This window comes from Erithacus rubecula (assembly GCF_903797595.1).
Source record: "Erithacus rubecula genome assembly, chromosome: 27".
Lineage (NCBI taxonomy): Eukaryota > Metazoa > Chordata > Aves > Passeriformes > Muscicapidae > Erithacus > Erithacus rubecula.
In genome coordinates this window covers 256,605-274,429 of record NC_136679.1, presented here as the reverse complement: position 1 = coordinate 274,429, position 17,825 = coordinate 256,605, and the positions used below count along the sequence as shown (strand labels likewise).

General features: G+C 69.8%; 3 protein-coding genes and 1 pseudogene across 4 annotated transcripts in view; 3 read left to right on the top strand and 1 right to left on the bottom strand.

Moving 5' to 3' along the window:
- Nucleotides 1-1,805, bottom strand: part of LOC306812888 (ankyrin repeat and SOCS box protein 16-like) — a 4,112-nt pseudogene extending 2,307 nt beyond the window's left edge. The window contains exons 1-4 of the transcript in view: nt 1,769-1,805; nt 1,117-1,379; nt 335-470; nt 14-82 (exon numbers count right to left, since the gene is read on the bottom strand). The product of the transcript in view is annotated as an ankyrin repeat and SOCS box protein 16-like (transcript). The remainder of the gene's footprint in view (nt 1-13; nt 83-334; nt 471-1,116; nt 1,380-1,768) is intronic.
- A 4,865-nt stretch (nt 1,806-6,670) lies between these two features.
- Nucleotides 6,671-10,762, top strand: HROB (homologous recombination factor with OB-fold). Its single transcript, XM_079327901.1, has 10 exons — nt 6,671-6,955; nt 7,164-7,214; nt 7,299-8,357; nt 8,729-8,812; nt 8,937-9,077; nt 9,286-9,394; nt 9,612-9,697; nt 10,056-10,160; nt 10,295-10,487; nt 10,611-10,762. The coding sequence occupies exons 1-10, from the start codon at nt 6,953-6,955 to the stop codon at nt 10,682-10,684; spliced, it is 1,905 nt and encodes a 634-aa protein (XP_079184027.1). The 5' UTR covers nt 6,671-6,952; the 3' UTR covers nt 10,685-10,762.
- Nucleotides 10,763-11,043: 281 nt separating this feature from the next.
- On the top strand, nt 11,044-13,907 carry LOC306812980 (ankyrin repeat and SOCS box protein 16-like). Its single transcript, XM_079327961.1, has 5 exons — nt 11,044-11,541; nt 11,884-12,151; nt 12,305-12,797; nt 12,871-12,984; nt 13,687-13,907. The coding sequence occupies exons 1-5, from the start codon at nt 11,226-11,228 to the stop codon at nt 13,870-13,872; spliced, it is 1,377 nt and encodes a 458-aa protein (XP_079184087.1). The 5' UTR covers nt 11,044-11,225; the 3' UTR covers nt 13,873-13,907.
- Nucleotides 13,908-14,815: 908 nt separating this feature from the next.
- Nucleotides 14,816-16,878, top strand: LOC306812960 (transmembrane and ubiquitin-like domain-containing protein 2). The gene is made up of 3 exons (XM_079327938.1): nt 14,816-14,945; nt 15,188-15,934; nt 16,253-16,878. The coding sequence occupies exons 2-3, from the start codon at nt 15,462-15,464 to the stop codon at nt 16,614-16,616; spliced, it is 837 nt and encodes a 278-aa protein (XP_079184064.1). The 5' UTR covers nt 14,816-14,945; nt 15,188-15,461; the 3' UTR covers nt 16,617-16,878.
- The last annotated feature ends 947 nt before the right edge of the window (nt 16,879-17,825 follow it).

Genomic DNA, 17,825 nt, shown 5'->3' with positions numbered 1-17,825 from the left:
ATGGTTGGGGGGCCTGGATCCTTTGTCTTGCTGAGCAGGAATTCCTGGAGCTTCAGCTTCACCTCCGTGCTGGCGATGGCGCCTGGGGGCACAGGGTGGGGGGCTCAGGGGGGCAGCACACCCCACCCTGAAGCCCCTCAGAACCCCCAGACTCTCCAGCCCTGCTGTGCCCCACTCCCCACACCCCAAATCCCCCCAGCCTCACTGTACCCCACTCCCCAGCCCCCCTGTACCGCACCCCCAGCCCCACTGTACCCCACTCCCAGCCCTGCTGTACCCCACTCCCCATCCCCCCAACCCCCCTGTACCCCCCCCCAGCCCCCCAGCCCCTCACTGTCGCGGCCCCGCTCCTTGGGGCGCAGGCTCTGCTGCAGCTGCTCCAGCCGCTGCTGCTCCAGTTCCTGCCGCTCCCGCTGCCGCTGCTGCTCCAGCTCCTGCTGCCTCCGGGCGGCCAGAGCCTCCTGCTGCTGCTGCGGGGCGGGGTCACCAGGGTGGGACCCTCACACGCCCCGCCGAGCCGGGGTCACACCCCCGGCGCGCCCAGAACGGGGGGCACGGAGCTGGCAGCCCCAAAACTCCATCCCGCCCATGTCACCCTCCAGCGGGGCCAGCCACGGCTCCATCGCCCCCCGTGTCCCCCCGATGGCTCCATCGCCCCCCGTGTCCCCCCGATGGCTCCATCGCCCCCATGTCGCATTAACCCCATGGCTCCAGCCCTCTTCAACAGCTCCATCGCCCCCATATCCCATCGCACAGCTCCATCATCCCAAATTGGTTCCACCCCACAGCTCCATCACCCCCAACAACCCTCCAAAAACTGCACCTTCCCCCATTGGTGCCACCCCACAGCTCCATCATCCCCATATTCTTCCCCCACAGCTCCATCACCCCCAGACTGGTGCCAACCCAAAGTTTCATCACCCCCAGTATCTTTCCAAAAGCTCCATCATCCCAAATTGGTGCCTCCCCACAGCTCCATCACCCCAATATCCCTCCCCACAGCTCCATCACCCCCAGAGTGGTGCCACCCCAAAACTCCATCACTCCAATATCCCTCCCCACAGCTCCATCACCCCTAGAGTGGTGCCACCCCACACCCCCACGACCCCCACCCACCTTGAGGTGCTTCTGCAGCTGCACCTGGTGCTGGCGGGTGAGGTGCTCGTGCTGCTTCTGGAACTCGGCGAAGAGCAGCTGCTTCTGGAGCTGCTGCTGCTGCTTCAGGGCCACCAGCTCCCGCTGCAGCTGCTGCTCCCGCGCCGCCGCCAGCCCCGCGTCCGCCCCCGCCTCGGGCCCCGGCCCCGCCGGCCCCTCCGGCCCCGCCGGACACGCTGCGGGGCGGGGAGGGACAGCCGCGGTGAGGGAGGGGCTGCGAGGGGCTTTAGGGGGAGATTTGGGGTGCAGGGGGGAGCTGACTCACTGAAGGGGCGGTTTGGGGGTGTTCTGAGGATGGGGGGAGTCAGGAGCAGTTTGGGGGTGTCGGGTGCAGTTCAGGGGGTGCTGGGGGGTGTTAAGGAAACTCTCGGGGGTCTCCCCCCTCTCCATCCAGCCCCAACCCCCTGGATCAACCCCCACCTCATTTAAACCCCCCAAAAAATAAAACTGGGGGAGCCCCCACCCAATCCAACCCAGCACACACCGACCAGCCCAGAGTGCTGCGGGGGGGGGGGGGCAACACCGACCCCTCCCCAAAAATACCCCCCAAAAACCAGCGGGGGGCACAGACCCCCCCCATCAGGAGCGGGAGGGGGGAGGGGGCTGTCCCCACGCAAACAGGAAGCGGGGGCGGGGGGCGCGCGGTGCATGTTAATGAACCCCCCCCAGCCCCCTCCACCTGGCACGTCGGGCACTGACGTGTCCCCGCGCGGACCCACGGACGTCACCGTGCGCGGGGGTGGGGCACCCCTGCACCCCCCGGCCCCGGCAGACCCCCCCAAGGACAGACAGACACCCCTAAAACAGCCAGAGACCCCCAAGGACAGACAGACACCCCCAAGGACAGACAGACACCCCCGAAACAGCCAGAGACCCCCAAGGACAGACAGACACCCCCAAGGACAGACAGACACCCCAAAAACAGCCAGAGCCCCCCAAGGACAGACAGACACCCCCAAGGACAGACAGACCCCTCCCCCAAGGACAGACAGACACCCCAAAAACAGCCAGACCCCCCCAAGGACAGACAGACACCCCCAAGGACAGACAGACACCCCAAAAAGAGCCAGACCCCCCAAGGACAGACAGACACCCCAAAAACAGACAGCCCCGGTCTGTGGGTGCTGGGGGGCAATGGAGGGGGGGGTCAGCACCCAGCCCGTGCAGGAACAGAGGACGTTTAACCCCTCACTGCCCAGGGCCCCCCAAGATGAGAGGTACCGGCAGGCCCAGTGGGGGTGTCCCCCCATGGAACGGGGACATGGGAGGGGCCGGGGGTCCGATATGGGGGGCAACACCCCCAGGGCTGGAGCACCTGTCCCTGCTCACCTGTGCTCACCTGTCCTGACACATCTGTCCCTGCACACCTGTCCTGACACACCTGTCCTTGCACATCTGTCTGTGCACATCTGTCCTTTCTCACCTGTCCGTGCACACCTGTCTGTCCTTTCACACCTGTCTGTGCACACCTGTCCTGACACATCTGTCCCTGCACACCTGTCCCGCACACCTGCGGGGTGTTTGGGGCACTGTGCCCGGGTTTTGGGGGCACGGGGGGGCCACCCCACACTCACCTGGGGCGGGCAGGGCAGCATGCAGCGGGACACGGGGCAGGAGCTCCAGCGGGGGCTCACGGCCGGACCCCCCCTCTGCAGAGACACAGCCGTGACCCCCGGAACGGGCTGGGGGCCCCCCAAAGCCCCCTCAGCCCCCCAAGCCCCCCTCAGCCCCCCAAGCCCCCCTGGGTGAGCGGGGGTCCCAGAGCATCCCTGGTTTTTGGGGTGATGGCAGCACATGCGGCCCCCCCACTGCGGGCAGGGCAGGGCTGAAGGGCCCCCTCTCACCCACGGCCCCCCCCCCCCAAATCCAGGCTATTCTCTGTGGCGCCTGGAAATAGCCGCGCACGGGAGGAGCCGGCTAAAAATAGGGAATTGTGCCGGGGGGGCCACGGCACTTCCCGGGAGGGGATGCGCCGTGCGCCCCCCGCCCCGACACTAGCGCAACCCCAGCTGCCCCCAACTGCCCCTGGGGGAGGATGGGGGGGGGAATGGGGTCCTCACGACCCCCCCCCAGGTCCATCCCACCCCCTCCCCACATCCCCCTAATTGTCGGGGACGTTAATCCGCATCAGCGCTGCCGGGAATAAACGCGGGGATGTGCCGGGGGGGATTAGCCTCCACTTCGGGACAATTAAAGCAGGCGACCCCCCCGCCCCTCTGGAGACCCCCTGAGTCCCCCAGAAACCCCCCCCAGAGGGACTGGGGGGCGCAGATGCCAGCTCAGCACATCTGTGTCCCCGAGTGGCGCTGCAGGGACAACCCGGGGGGGTCACCGCGTGCTGAGATGTGGGACCCCTCCCTTTTTGGAGTCGGGGACCTCCCCCAGTTACGGGGTCTCGCTGCCCCGGCTGTGTGTAACCCCCCCCAGCCCCGGCACCGCCACGTTTATTTACCACGCGTTAATCCCAAGCCAAGACTTTTAATAGCCGGGATATTTCTGGGACACCCCCCGCCCCCCCCGCTGCCCCCCCCGGGGTGCTTTGGGGCTTGACGTCAGCCCGGCTATTTCTGGTGCCGCCGGCGGGCAGGAGGCCGCGGGAATGGGCGCTGCTGCCTCCCGGACCCCCCGGTGCCGCCCCGACCCGGCTCCGGCCCCAGACCCCTCCCCCGACCCCCGTGGCAGCGACGGGGGGGGCCTGGCCCGGGGAGCCCCCCCAGAGGGGGTGGCACATCTGGGGGATGGGGGGACACTCGGAGACATGGAGGGGAATAGTGGGGACCCCCAGGAACTCGCGAGGGGGCTGCAGCCCGAGATGGGATCTGCACGGGATCCCCCCGGTTCTGGGACGAGGAAAAGGAGCGCTGGGGGTCGCAGAGCCCCCCCAGGGGTTGATTTGGGGACAGCTGAGCACAGCGGTGGCCTCTGCCCCATCCCCGATGGCCCCAGCGCGGCTGAGACCGGGCACCCCAAACGCGGCCCAGACAGACCCCAAAGGCGGGAGGGGACCCCAGGGGTGGCAGCGGTGGCCGGGCCGTGTCCCCGCGCCGCGTGTCCCCGCGCCACCGCGCCCCGTGCCAGCCCCGTGCCAGCCCCGTGCCAGGCACGGCCGGGCGCCGCTCCAGCCCTGCGGCCGCTCCGAAAATACCGGCGGGGTTTGGGGACAAGGGGACGCACACCCCGAGCCCAGCGGGACACGGGGCGCTGCCACCGGCCTCAGTTTCCCCTGCAGAGCCCGCGAGTGCCGCGTGTCCTCTCAGGGGCGGGGGACACGAGCGCGTCCAGATGTCGCCGGAGTTCCCAGCGGGATAATTACAGGGCGGGGAGCCGGGACAGCGTGGTCACCATGGCTGTCCCCACGCGTGGGGACCCCAGGGGGCAGCGGGGACACGCCCCCGGTGCCATAAAGAGCCACGTGTGACCGTGCCACGCCGGTGGCGGTGACAGCGGCCGTGCCTCAGTGTCCCCTCACAGCGGGGTCCAGGAATAGCGGGAAGGGGGCGGCGGCACGGGCTGGGATAACCGGGGGAGGGGGCGGCCCCGGTGCCCCCCGGTGTGACACGGGTGCGCCCCGCTGGGTGGAATTGCTGCTGCAGCCCCCCGGTACCCCAATATCAGCAGAGTTGGGGGCACGGCTGCCACCGGGGCTCTCACCTGTGTCGCTCTGGGGGTCCATGGTGGCCCGCGGGTGCCGGGGGGGGTCGCACAGGCGCGGCTCCGTCAGCGCCGGCCGGGGCACCGGGGCTGTGCCCGCGCCGCCCGGGAGCCCTGCGGGACCAAGCGCCGGTCAGAGCCCGGGACCCCCAAAACAGCATCAAACGGGGGGGCGGGAGCCCGCACAGAGCCCCCCCCGAGCGCCCATCCAGGGCAGGATGCGGCCCCGCGCCCCCCCGCTGTCCCCGGGATGGGGGGGCTGTGGCACCCCCAGAAGGGACCCGAGGGGTCGGCAGTGTTACACAAGGGGGGGCCCGCAGAGGGGGGACAGCAAGGAGAGACCCCCCCCCATCGTGCCACCCCACAGGGACACGGATGGGACCCCATAAGGACACGGGTGGAGGGGGGACACACGCTGATCCCCCCCGGTGCGGCGACTCCCCCCAAACAGAGGCATCGCCCCGAGATGGGGGTCTGGGGGTGTCACCCTCGGCGGGCCGGACCCCACGGGGGGGACACGCCACTCGCGCTGCGGTGCAGCGGGGCCCCCCCGGCCCCCCCGCGCTGCGGAGCCGCCGCCGTGCAGGCGCACGGGCCCCCCGACACTGCGGGAGCCCCGAAACATGCAGGGCCCCCCCAGAGCACGGGGACCCCCCCCCACTGCACCGTGCAAAGCAATCGCACCGGGACCCCGGCCCGCAGCGATCCCCCCCGAACCGCACCGGCACCGCTCACTGCAGGGCCCCGCCGAACCGCACCGGGACCCCCCCCAATGGCAGCGGGACCCCCGAAACTGCGGGGCTCCCCCAAACTGCACAGGGCCCCTCCGGACTGCGGGGCCCCCCCATTGCACGGGCTCTACCCCCTCCAGAGGCGCCGGGACCCCGAAATGCACAGGACCCCCCCCTCCCGTACTGGGGTCCCCTGTTGCAGCCGCCGCACCGGATCGCAGCGGGACCCCCACTGCAGCCCCCCCGACCCGCACCGGGCCCCCCCGTGGAGCCCCTCCCAAACCACGCAGGGACCCCCATTGCAACCCCAAACCCGCCTCTGCACCGGCCCCACTGCAGCCCCCGGCCCGCACTGGGGTCCCCCCACTGCAGCCCCCCCAAAATCCGCACGCGGGTCCCCCACTGCGGGGGGGCGCAGAAGCCCCCCAGCCCCGCGCACAATGACCCCGCACCGAATCCCACCCTCACCGCACAGACCCCCACCCCCCGCCCGCCCCAAACCGCACCGGACCTCCGGGATCGCAGCCCCCCCGCCGCTGCACGGAGACCCCCCGGAGCCGCCCGGGGGGACCCCGACGCCGCCGCTGCCCCCCCGCCGCGGGTCCCCGGCGCGATGCGGTGGCCCCGGTGCCCCCCCCGGGGCCCCCCGTACCTGGGGTCCCCCCGGTGCCGCCCGGCGCGCGCCCCGCCGCCCCCCCGCCTCCTCCTCCATCTTCGCCGCGCGGCCCCGCCCGCCCCGACAACAACATTCGGTGACGTCACCCGCGGTCACGTGACGGCGTCCAGTGCTAAAAATAGACCCGCGCGCGTCCCCGCCCTCCCCGAAAGGGGCGCTGCCTAATGAGGGGCGGAGCCTATTCGCGCCTTAAAGGGGCCGCGGGGGGAGAGCGAAGCGCTGTCGGCGCGCGGGGAGAGTGCGGGGCCTCGCGTGTGTGAATGCGTGTGCAACAGCGCACGATGTCAGTGTGCAGCGTCACACGCGTGTGAATGGGTGTGCAACAGCGCACAAATGTGAGTGTGCAGTGTCACACGTGTGTGAATGCGTGTGCAGTGTCACACGTGTGGGAATGGATGTGCAACAGCGCACAGATGTCCGTGCCCTTGCCCACCTTGTGTGGGTGCAGCCCACGGGCTGGGGGGTCACATCCCGGGGCTGCGGGGATGAATCACGGCGGGCCGGGGCCGCGCTGAGTCACCCGGCCGGGTGAGGCGGGGGCACACGCGCGTGCACATGTGATACGCGCGGGAAAAGCGGGCGCCTGGCCCTTTAAGGGGCGTGGCCGCGCTTCCTGCCCGCCGCCAGGCGGCGCGCGGCGCCGCAGGGGAAGTTCCGCCCCTTCCCCCGGGAGCCGCGGGTTCGAGTCCCGGCCCCGCCGCTTCCGCCTCCGGGGCCGGGCCGGGGTCGCGCCGCTGCCATGGTAACGGGGCCGGGGGCACCGGGCCGGTGTTGGGGTCCCCTGGGACAGGTCTGGGGTCTCCGGGCGGGGCAGGATTCCACAGAGGGATCTCTCTGTCGCGGTGCGGGGCCTGCGGTGACCCGGCGGCGGGGGCGGAGAGCTCCGGGCCCACCGAGGGCCCCCCGGCTCGGTGTGTCCCTCCCAGCCCCGCTTCCCCCTTTCCCCACAGTCCTGCCACTTCCAGAAGCTTTTTGGGACGGACGGGGAGCTGGAGGACGAGGTGAGGGACCCCCAGTGACCCCGGAGAGACCCCGCGGTAATCCCGGGGCGCACACGCAGCAATTTGCTCTTTATTTGCCCACAGGATTTCCTGTCCGCTGTGGAAGATGCAGAAAACCAGTTTGTGATCCCCGGGCATTCCTCAGACAGCGTCACCCCGGCTCCTCCCGGTGACCCCCATCCCAGTGACCCCCATCCCAGTACAGCCCATCCCAGTGACCCCCATCCCCGTGACCCCCATCCCGGTGACCCCCATCCCAGTACAGCCCATCCCGGTGACCCCCATCCCAGTGACCCCCATCCCAGTGACCCCTATCCCAGTACAGCCCATCCCAGTGACCCCCATCCCAGTGACCCCCATCCCAGTGACCCCCATCCCAGTACAGCCCATCCCAGTGGCCCCCATCCCAGTGACCCCCATCCCAGTACAGCCCATCCCAGTGGCCCCCATCCCAGTGACCCCCATCCCGGTGACCCCCATCCCAGTACAGCCCATCCCAGTACAGCCCATCCCGGTGACCCCCATCCCAGTGACCCCCATCCCCGTGGTCCCCATCCCAGTGCAGCCCCCACCCTCCGGCCCCTCGCCGGGCAGGGTGACCATCCCCTGGGGTTCGGGGGCCCCCCGTTGTGGGGAGCAGCCCCCCAGGATGAGCTGGACAATGACCTTTTCCTGGCTGCCTGCAGGGAGCTGGAGGGGCCGGGGGCGGCCCCAGTGCCCCCCGGGCACCGCCAGAAGCCCCCAGGGAAGTGCCCAGGGAAGGAGAACGCCCAGGAATGTGGGACCCCCAAAAAGCTGAGGGTGGGAGAGGAGCTGCTGCCCGGCTCCAGGGGGCTGCAGGACAGGCAGGGCCCCCTCCCCAGTGCCAAACTGGTGCTGCGGCCCAGCACGGCCGGAGCTGGAGCCCCCAGACCCCCCTCGGGCCCCCCCAGCTCCAGGCAGCCTCCCAGGCCTTTGCTCCAGCAGCCCCCAAATCCCCCCGTGGCTCCCAACGCCCCCGGCCCCCCGAACCCCCCCGTGGTCACCAACCACCTGGTGCAGCTGGTGGCAGCGGCCAGCAAAGCCCCCCGCAGCCGGCCCCGAGCCCCCCTGCCCCGGGAGAGCCGGCGCTTCCCGGGGCCGGCAGGAGCCCTGCCCCAGCAGGTGGGCGTGGGGCAACGGGATGGTGGGGGTGGGATAATGGGATAATGGGGATGGGATGATGGGATGATGGGATAATGGGGATGGGGATGGGGATGGGATTATGGGGATGGGGATGGGCATGGGGTAACGGGATAATGGGAATGGGGATGGGGATGGGGATGGGATAATGGGAATGGGGATGGGAATGAGAATGGGGATGGATGGAGATGAGAGTGGAATTGGGTGGCAATGAGGACAGCAGGAGAACAGGGGTAAGGATGTGACAGATGGGGATGGGGTCAGGAATGCAGTGGATGGGGGTGGGATAGGATGGGATGGGAGCAGCTGATGAAGCCAGGCAGATCCCTGGACATCTCTCCCTGTCCCACAAGCACTCTGGGAAGCTGCTGGAGGAGATCCTGGTGTCTGCTCCCCAAACTCCAGCTCACGGGGCTGTGGCGAAGCCGCGGGCTCAGGTGACCCCCCTTCCCACCCCCTGCTCCAGCAGATCCCACCGGGGCATCTGGGGATCCCCCGGGGCAGGATGCTGGGCGGGGAGGGAGCCCTGGGGCTCTGTGACTGTGGCTGTCCCTACCCCAGGCACTGCCCAGCTCCCCCCTGCCCTCGGAGGAGGATTTTGGGAGGGGTCCCTGGCTGGCCATGAAGACAGAGCTGGGGCTGGATGAGAGGGACCCCGGCTGCTTCCTGCACACCTACAGCGTGGTCATGGTGCTCCGCAAGGTGAGGGCAGCCCAGGATTCACCTTTGCTCCCCCCTCACTCCTTGGGCTGCTTGTAGGGCTGGGCATCTGTGGGGAGGGGGCTGAGCACAGACCTGCACACCCCACATGTCCCTCAATGTCCCACACGGGAAGGGACCCACCAGGATCACGGGGTTCAGCTCCCAGCCCTGCTCGGGGTTACCCCAAAATCCCCCTTGTGCTGTGCAGGCAGCCCTGAAGCAGCTCCCAAAAAACAAAGTTCCCAGCATGGCCGTGATGATCAAGACCCTGACCAGGAGCAGCGCTGGGGCTGGCGCCGTGTTCCGGGACCCCACAGGTGAGTGGGGCTGTACCTGCAGCCCAGGGGCTGCTCCTGGGGCTGTACCTGCTGCTCCTGGGTCTCCTCCTGGGGCTCCTGGGGCTCCTGCTGCCCCTGGGGCTGTACCTGCAGCCCAGGGGCTGCTCCTGCTGCTCCTGGGGCTCCTGCTGCCCCTGGGGCTGTACCTGCAGCCCAGGGGCTGCTCCTGGGGCTCAGGGGGCCGTGCTGCTTGCAGGGGAGATGCAGGGCACGCTGCACAGGCTGCTGCTGGAGCAGAGGCAGAGCGAGCTCCGCGCCGGCGCCGTGCTGCTCCTGAGGCAGGTGAGCAGAGCTGGGGCTGCTCTTCCCACAGGCTGGGTCTCATCCCAGGGGGATGTGCTGTGGGGGTGATACAGGATCACCCATCCCATTCCCAACCCCTGGAACTGGGAATGTGAGTGTTGGGATAAGAGGAATTAGTTGCAGTACATCCCATTCCCATTCCACAGCACCCTGGGACTGCAAATAGAAACAGAAGAAAAGGATCTCCCATGGTTTTGCACCTCCTAATTCCTAAAATCTCACCTTTCATCCTATAATTTCCCTAAATGGGGATGTGTAACTTTGGGGGTTCACACAGGAGCTGGCCTGCAGGTCAGAGCTGGAGCTGGCTCTGCCCCTGTGTCTGCCCTCCCTGCAGGTCGGGGTCTTCTCCCCCTCCCACCGCAACCACTACCTCAACGTGACCCCCAACAACCTGCTCCGGATCTTCCAGCCCGAGCCCGAGGGCTGCTCCCCCCGCCAGGTGAGGGGGGAGGCTGCTGGTGGCTCTGGGGGGCTGCTGGGACCCCCAAGGGGGTCTGGGCTGTGGGCACCCCCAAGAGGAGGGGCAAGGGATGGAAAAATCCCCCAGTAACTCATCCCCACTGGGTTTTGCAGGTCCCTGGCCAGGCTGAGCTGTTCTCAGACCCCCCTGCACAGCCCCCCAAGGGTGTCCCTGTTCCTGAGGACTGGGGACAGTCGAGGACAAGCAGACACAGTGCAGAGCAGCATCCTGGGGGCTTCTCCCTGCGCCCACCGAGCTCTGCTCCCAGCTGGGAAGAGCCGGTGGGAGCCGGTGGATGTGACATGGGTGAGTCAGAGCCACGCTGGGAGGGGAGGAAAAGCCCCCTGTGCTGTGGGAAACAGGGCCTGGTGCCCACCCTGAGCAGTTCCACAATCCCACACACAAAACTCAGCGATCCCATCCCTGCAGATGACCTGGACGGGCTCCTGGGAGAGCTGCCCGAGGATTTCTTCTCAGCCCCAGCACAGGTTGACTGTGGCTGAGCCCAGTACTGCTGCTGAGGGTGACAGTGCCCAGGAGCAGGTGACACACCTGCCACCCACCTGCTTCTCTCTGCGTGTCTGTGGCGTTTGTGGTGGAGCTGAGATCTGAGGAGCCCCGGGGGGACACGGCCTCAGTGCTGTCCCCACTGCTTCAGGCACACTGACCCCACTCACTCCCAAACCTGCATTAAAGGGCTCTTTTGTTTCTGCATCACCTGTGTCCTCCTGTGTCCCTTCCTGGGGTCCCTGCTCCCCCTGGCCAGGAGGGTCATTCCCCCAGGGTCTCACAGCCCCACAGGATTTGGGGGGGTCCCCAGATCCCTCCCCACGGGACATCCCCACCTCGCACTAACAGGTTAAACTGCCCAGCACCCCGTGACTCTGTTTACCACCCAGGAGTTATTTATAGGGCCCCTGGCTCTGGGATTTGATTCCACATCCGTGTGTGGGGCACGGCCCTATTTATAACCCCCCGGGCGCAGGGTGCCGGTCGCCGTGCCCCCGATCCCCCCCGATCCCCCAGACCCCCCAGACCCCCTCCATGGCCCACGAGAGCTTCCCGTTCAGCTCCGCGGCGCTGCGCTCGCTGCGGCTGCAGCGGGAGCTGCTGGAGCGGGAGGATCGGCGGCGAGCGCTGGCCCGGCCGTCGGCCCCGCGCCGCCCCCTGCCCGCGCCGCCCCCCGCCCGCGCCCCCCCGAGCCCCGTCCGGCGGCGCCAGGTCTGCCGCGACCCCGCCGTGCACAACGCGCTCTACGCCGGGGACCTGCCCCGCGTCCAGAACATCTTCAGGGACGAGGCCACGGCCAACTTGGTGCTGGAGATGGTCAGCGAGGAGCTGGTGTGGTCACCGGAGCAGGGTACGGGGCTGGGGGACACGGGGGGTCCTGCCTTCCTTCCTCTCCCTTCTCCCTCCCCCAGGAACGGGGGTGCGGCTCCAGCTGGGCTGGGGGGAGCAGGGCGGGCTGCCCCAGTTTGAGGGGAACTGGGGAGTCTGGGGCAGGGGGGGTGCGCGGGGCAGCCCCCGAGGGTGGGCACTGCTCCCCGCACCTCCGGCACGGCTGGGGCCGGGTGAGGGGTGTGGACCCAGGGGCGGGTGGGCGGTCCGGCAGCCCCCGCTGACCCCCGCAGGGCTGTGGGGCTGTGGGTGTGGGGGTCCAGGGGCGGGTGGGCGGTCCGGCAGCCCCCGCTGACCCCCGCAGGGCTGTGGGTGCTGAGCCCCCGCCGGCAGCACACCTCCGCCCTGCGCATCGCCGCCGCCCGCGGCTACGAGGACTGTGCGCGGCACCTGCTGCTGCGGGGGGCGGCCGTGGACGCGGTGGTGGGGGGCCGGGCCCCCCTGCACGACAGCGCGGCCGCCCCCCACCCCAACTGCGCCCGCCTGCTCCTGGCCTTCGGCGCCGACCCCAACGTGCTGAGCGCCGACGGCTCGGCCCCGCTGCACCTCTGCACGGCGCCGCACAGCCTCAGGTACGGGGGGCACCTGCGGGTGAGACCCCCGCCCCCGAAATCCTCACTCCTGCCCCACCCGCGCAATCTGGGCTGTCCTGGGAGGGTCCCCGGGGTGCCCCACGGGTGCCGCGTCTCTCCGAAGTGTCCCCTCACCCTTCCCACGCGCTCCAGGTGTGCGGAGCTGCTGCTGGCGCACGGGGCGCAGGTGAACCTGGGCACGCGCGAGCGGCAGGTGACAGCCCTGCACGTGGCCGCGCGCCAGGGGCTGGTGGCCCACGTGGAGCTGTACCTGCACCACGGCGCCGACCCCTCGCAGCGCACCCACCAGGGCGAGACCCCCCTGAACGCGGCGGCCGCCGCTGCCGAGCGCCCCGAGGACGCCGAGCGGTTCCTGCTGGTGGCCGAGCGGCTGCTGGCGGCCGGCGCCGAGCCCGGGGCCGCGGGGCGCAAGGGCCACACGCCGCTGCACAACGCCTGTGCCAACGGGCACCCCGCGCTGGCCCGGCTGCTGCTGCGCCACGGCGCCGACGCCACCGTCCCCAACGGCGCCGGCGACACCCCGATGGACTGCGCCCTGCACGCCGTGCTCGAGTACCGCCAGCAGCGGCCCGAGGAAACCATCGCGCTGCTGCTCGACCACGGAGCCCTGCCCGCGCACCCCAAGGTGGGCACGGGGCACGGGGGGCACGGGGGGTGGCGGTGGCGGGGCCGCAGGGGTGACATGGCTCTGCTGGCAGATGCTCAGGCTGTGCTGCCAGCACCCCCCGGCGCTGGAGGTGATGCTCAACGCCTACGACCGTGTGCCCCCCGCCCAAAGCTGGGTGGAGGCCGTGCCCCCCGAGCTCTGGGAGGTAAGGGGTGTCCTGGGGTGTCCTGGGGTGTCCTGAGGATGTCCTGGGGTGTCCTGGGGTGTCCTGAGGTGTCCTGGGGTACTCTGGGATGTCCTGGGGTGTCCTGGAGTGTCCTGGAGTGGTCCTGGGATGTCCTAGGGTGTACTGGGGTGTCCTGAGATGTCGTGGGGTGTCCTGAAGTGTTTTGGGGTGTCCTGGGATGTCCTGGGATGTCCTGGGGTGTACTGGGATGTCCTGGAGTGTCCTGGGATGTCCTGGGCTGTACTAGAGTGTCCTGGGATGTCCTGGGGTGTTCTGGAGTGGTCCTGGGGTGTCCTGTATTGTCCTGGGGTGTCCTGGAGTGTCCTGGGGTGTCCTGGGGTGTCCTGGGCTGTACTAGAGTGTCCTGGGATGTCCTGGGATGTCCTGGGGTGTCCTGTATTGTCCTGGGGTGTCCTGGGGTGTCCTGGAGTGTCCTGGGGTGTCCTGGGATGTACTGGGATGTCCTGGGGTGTCTTGGAGTGTCCTGGGGTGTCCTGGGATGTACTGGGATGTCCTGGGGTGTCCTGGAGTGTCCTGGGGTGTCCTGGGATGTACTGGGATGTCCTGGGGTGTCCTGGAGTGTCCTGTATTGTCCTGGGGTGTCCTGTATTGTCCTGGGGTGTCCTGGGCTGTGCCCGTGTCCCAGCCCCAGCCCGCTGCCCCCCGTGTCCCCCCGAGCAGGAGCACTGTGAGTTCTACTCCTCGGCCGTGCGCATGGCGGGGCGGCCGCGGCGGCTGCAGCACCTGGCGCGTGTGGCCATCCGGCGGCACCTGGGCGCGCGCTGTCACACCGCTGTCCCCAGGCTGGCGCTGCCACCCCCCCTGCGCCGCTACCTCCAGCTGCCCATCGAGGGGCTCATCTCCTGAGGGCGCTGCATGTGTCCCTGCTGGTGCCCCCTTCACGTGTCCCCTCCGCTTGCTGCGTCCCCTCCGTGGCCTGGTGACAATAAAGGACGTGGCAGAGGTGGCTCTTGAGGCGTCTTTGTCGCTGTGGGACCAGGGTGGGGACAGTGGCTGTGGGGACAGGGACTGGGGTGGCACAGGGAATGAGGGGGGACAGAGCCAGGGGGTCACAGGTGGTGGGGAGGGGACAGATGGACGCTGGGCGATGTGGGGACCGTGGGGGGGTGACAGCCGCGAGGTGTCCGGGCTGTCCGGCGGTGTCCGGGGTGTCCGGGGGTGTCCGGCGGTGTCCGGGGGTGTCCAGGGGTGTCCGGGGCTGTCCGGGGGTGTCCGTGGTGTCCGGGGGTGTCCGGGGTGTCCGGCGGTGTCCGGGCTGTCCGGGGGTGTCCGGGGCTGTCCGGCGGTGTCCGGGGGTGTCCGTGGTGTCCGGGGGTGTCCGGGGGTGTCCGGCGGTGTCCGGGGTGTCCGGCGGTGTCCGGGGGTGTCCGGCGGTGTCCGGGGGTGTCCGTGGTGTCCGGGGGTGTCCGGGGGTGTCCGGCGGTGTCCGGGGTGTCCGGCGGTGTCCGGGGGTGTCCGGGGTGTCCGGCGGTGTCCGGGGGTGTCCGGGGGTGTCCGGCGGTGTCCAGGGTGTCCGGCGGTGTCCGGGGGTGTCCGGCGGTGTCCGGGGTGTCCGGCGGTGTCCGGGGGTGTCCGGGCTGTCCGGCGGTGTCCGGCGGTGTCCGGCGGTGTCCGGGGTGTCCGGTCCTGCCCAGGCCCAGTGGTGGGGGAGTCAGCCCGAGGGTTCCCACGATGTTCCCGCGGCACCGCCCCTCTGTCAGTGACCCCGCCCACCAAAATGACCCCGCCCATCACACTGGCCCCTCCCATTCCCAGACCCGCCCACTCGGGGCGTGTCGCGATAGCTCCTCCTCCCTTGACCCCGCCCATTGACTGTGGTAGTGACGTAATCCCCGCGCGCCCGCGGCCGCTCCCGCCCCCTGGCGGCGGCGCTCTGTGACGTGGCGCTTCCGGCGCGCGGGCGGCGGCGGCGGGAGGCGGTGAGTGGGGGGGGGCACCGGGACCCCCGGGGATGGCGGGGACACCCCGGGACCCCCGGGGATGGCGGGGACACCCCGGGACCGCGGGGGCTGACAGGGACACAGCGGCACCCCCGGGCCGGTGGAGACCCCCGGGACGCACCGGGACCGGTAGGGACACACCGGGACCCCCGGGCACGGGCAGCGACCGCGCCGGTTCCTCCCGCCGGGCCGCGCTGACCGCGCCGCTCTGCTCCGTGCAGGTCGGGGATGGCCTGAGCCTGCCCCGCTGGGCACCGAGGGGCCGCGGGACCCTCCGGGAGCCTCCGCCGCGCCCGGGACCGTGAGCGCAGCGCTGCCGCTTCGGCGCCTCGGCGGCGAGGAGGAAAATCCGCAGCTAGCGAGCAGCTCCCGTCCCTGCGGTGTCCCTGTCCTGAGCCCCAAGGTGGCACCGGGGCAGCGCCGGGGGTCCCCGCACGGCTCGGTGGCACCGGGCACCGGGAGGTCGAGGCGGGGGTAGAGGCGGGGGCGGCGCAGATGGAGCCCCCGGGCGCGCCCCTCATCCCGGGGCTGGGGGACGAGGTGACGCTGGTGGCCGGGGTGGCCGCGCTGCTGCTGGCGCTGGTGCTGGCCTGGCTCTCCACGTACGTGGCCGATGGCAGCAGCCAGCTCCTGGGCACCGGGGACGGGGCCGTGATCCGCCTCGGGCCCCTCCCGCCCTACGCGGGGCCCGCGGGGGCGGCCGAGGCCCCGGAGCCCCCCAGGACCCCCGAGAACGCGGAGGAGAAAGCGGAGGAGGAAGGGGGGGCGGCGGCGCGGGGGGACAGCGGGAGCCCCCCGGATCCCGGCCCGGATCCCGGCCGGAGCGCGTCCCCAAGCGCCGCCGAGCCCGGCGCCCCCGCGGCGGGGGACGCGTGTCCCGGGCTCATCAAGATCCGCCTCAAGTTCCTCAACGACACCGAGGAGGTGGCGGTGGCCCGGCCCGAGGACACCGTGGGGATTCTCAAGAGGTGAGTCCCGAGGGACGGGGCCAGCCTGGCTGCGCCCCCCCCTGCAGCAAACAGCCCCCTCCCACGGAACGGGGGAGGGCTTTTATCCCTCTTGAGATAAAAGCCTGTAGTTTTACCCTGTGCTTTTATTATTTTATTGAAGCCTGTGGTTTTATTTTTGGCTGTGCCAAAAATACCGGGGGGTGTGGGCTTGAAAACGAGAAGTTTGGAAGAGGTGGCGGTGGCAGTGCCGTCGCCGTCCCCTCCCCGTGCAGCACTGGGGGGTTTCCACCCCAGGAGCGCCTCAGTGCCACCCCCAAGCTGTCCCTCCTCCCGCAGCAAGTGCTTCCCGGGCCAGGAGAGCCAGATGAAGCTCATCTACCGCGGGCAGCTGCTGCAGGACCAGGCGCGGACGCTGCGCTCGCTGCGCATCACCGACAACTGTGTCATCCACTGTCACCGCTGCCGGGGCGGCGGCGCGGCCGCCCCCGCCCTGCCCGAGCCCGGCCCCGCCGCCGCCCCCGCGCTGCCGCTGGCCGGGGGGACGCTGATGGTGCCCACCGTGATGGTGGTGCTGGCGCTGGGCTGGTATTTCCGCATCAACTACCGGCAGCTCTTCACGGCGCCGGCCACCGTGTCCCTGATCGGTGTCACCGTGCTGGTCACCTTCCTGGCCTTCGGGGTGTACGGGCAGGCGGGCTGAGGCGGGGGGCACCGCGGGGGGCACCGGGGGGTCCCTGTGCCCCGTGTGCCCGTCCTCCTTCCGAGACTGGAGCCACCACGCGCGTCCCAGCCCTGCTGCCGGACTTTACCCCCCAAAAATGGGCTGTGCCCCCCTCCCCAAACTCCATCCGCCAGCCCCAATCCCAGCTCTGGGGGAGTGGGACAGCACTGGAACGGGCAGTGGCTTCTTCCCAAGCCCCAAAAAAAGGACTTTTTAAAGCAAATAAAAGGTGTCAAGTCACCCCAGTGGTTGCCTTCCTGCCCTGGGGGCTGCTCTCTCCCACCCACCCACCCACACTTTTGGGGGGTTATAAAAACAAATCCAGCCCCACCTGTGGTGAATGAAGTGGGGGAAATGGGTGGGTGGGTGGATAAAGGCCCTGCTTAATTAATGAGCCATAATTAATGCCAGAGATACCAAGTCAAGATGCAGTTTTATTTACAGGGGCAGCCACAACCCACGCACGGGACACACAGACCTCACAAGGGCTCAGCTCCCCTGCGGGGGGGACACACAGAAACACCGGGGGGGGGGGGTGGGGGACACCTGGGGGGTCACAGGGCACGGTCTGAGCCCCCCAAGCCCCCTGGACCCCAAATTGCAGCGCCTCTCCTGAGCTGAAGGGGCTCAGGCTGCCCCCCCCCACCCCTCCAGCTCGCCGTGCCCCCCCAGGCAGTTTGGGGTGCTCCCCCGGGTTTTTGGGTGCCCGCAGCCCCGTCCATGGGCCCCGGGGCACACGAAGGCCAGCTCAGCATGCCCGGTGGCCAGAGCCCCCAGCCCCAGCAGGTGGGAGCACACGGGGGGCCCCACGCAGTTCTGAGGTGCCCGGGGCTCTGCAGGACCCCCAGCCCAGCCTTTAGCAGCAGTTTGAAAACAATAGTGAATCCAGAGTCGAGAGCACCATAATTCTGAGTCCCAGCGAGAGGATGAGCCAGGGCAGGAGTGGGGGGACAGACACAGCCCCCCCGGGACATATGGCCAAACGGGGGGGCAGACAGCCATGGGAGGGGGCAGCAGAGGGGATGGAGCCAACGCTGCCCCCAGCACGGCCCCTGTGGTGGAGAACAGGAGGGGAGGGGTCCCGGGCAGGGCTGACCTGGACCCAGCCAGAGGGACCTGTCCCCCCCTGCCCGCAGGTGGGGCGCTGGTCCCAGCCCCCTCAAACAACAGCAGAGCCTGTGGGGGTCC

Excerpts from the sequence above, each read along its gene's own strand:
- LOC306812960 (XM_079327938.1), top strand. The coding sequence starts at position 15,462 with ATGGAGCCCCCGGGCGCGCCCCTCATCCCGGGGCTGGGGGACGAGGTG. Across the intron at positions 15,935-16,252 it reads ACCGTGGGGATTCTCAAGAG|CAAGTGCTTCCCGGGCCAGG; the intron begins GTGAGTCCCGAG and ends CTCCTCCCGCAG.
- HROB (XM_079327901.1), top strand. Across the intron at positions 9,078-9,285 it reads TGGTCATGGTGCTCCGCAAG|GCAGCCCTGAAGCAGCTCCC; the intron begins GTGAGGGCAGCC and ends TGTGCTGTGCAG. Across the intron at positions 10,161-10,294 it reads AGGGCTGCTCCCCCCGCCAG|GTCCCTGGCCAGGCTGAGCT; the intron begins GTGAGGGGGGAG and ends TGGGTTTTGCAG.
- LOC306812980 (XM_079327961.1), top strand. The coding sequence starts at position 11,226 with ATGGCCCACGAGAGCTTCCCGTTCAGCTCCGCGGCGCTGCGCTCGCTG. Across the intron at positions 12,152-12,304 it reads ACGGCGCCGCACAGCCTCAG|GTGTGCGGAGCTGCTGCTGG; the intron begins GTACGGGGGGCA and ends CACGCGCTCCAG. Across the intron at positions 12,985-13,686 it reads TGCCCCCCGAGCTCTGGGAG|GAGCACTGTGAGTTCTACTC; the intron begins GTAAGGGGTGTC and ends CCCCCCGAGCAG.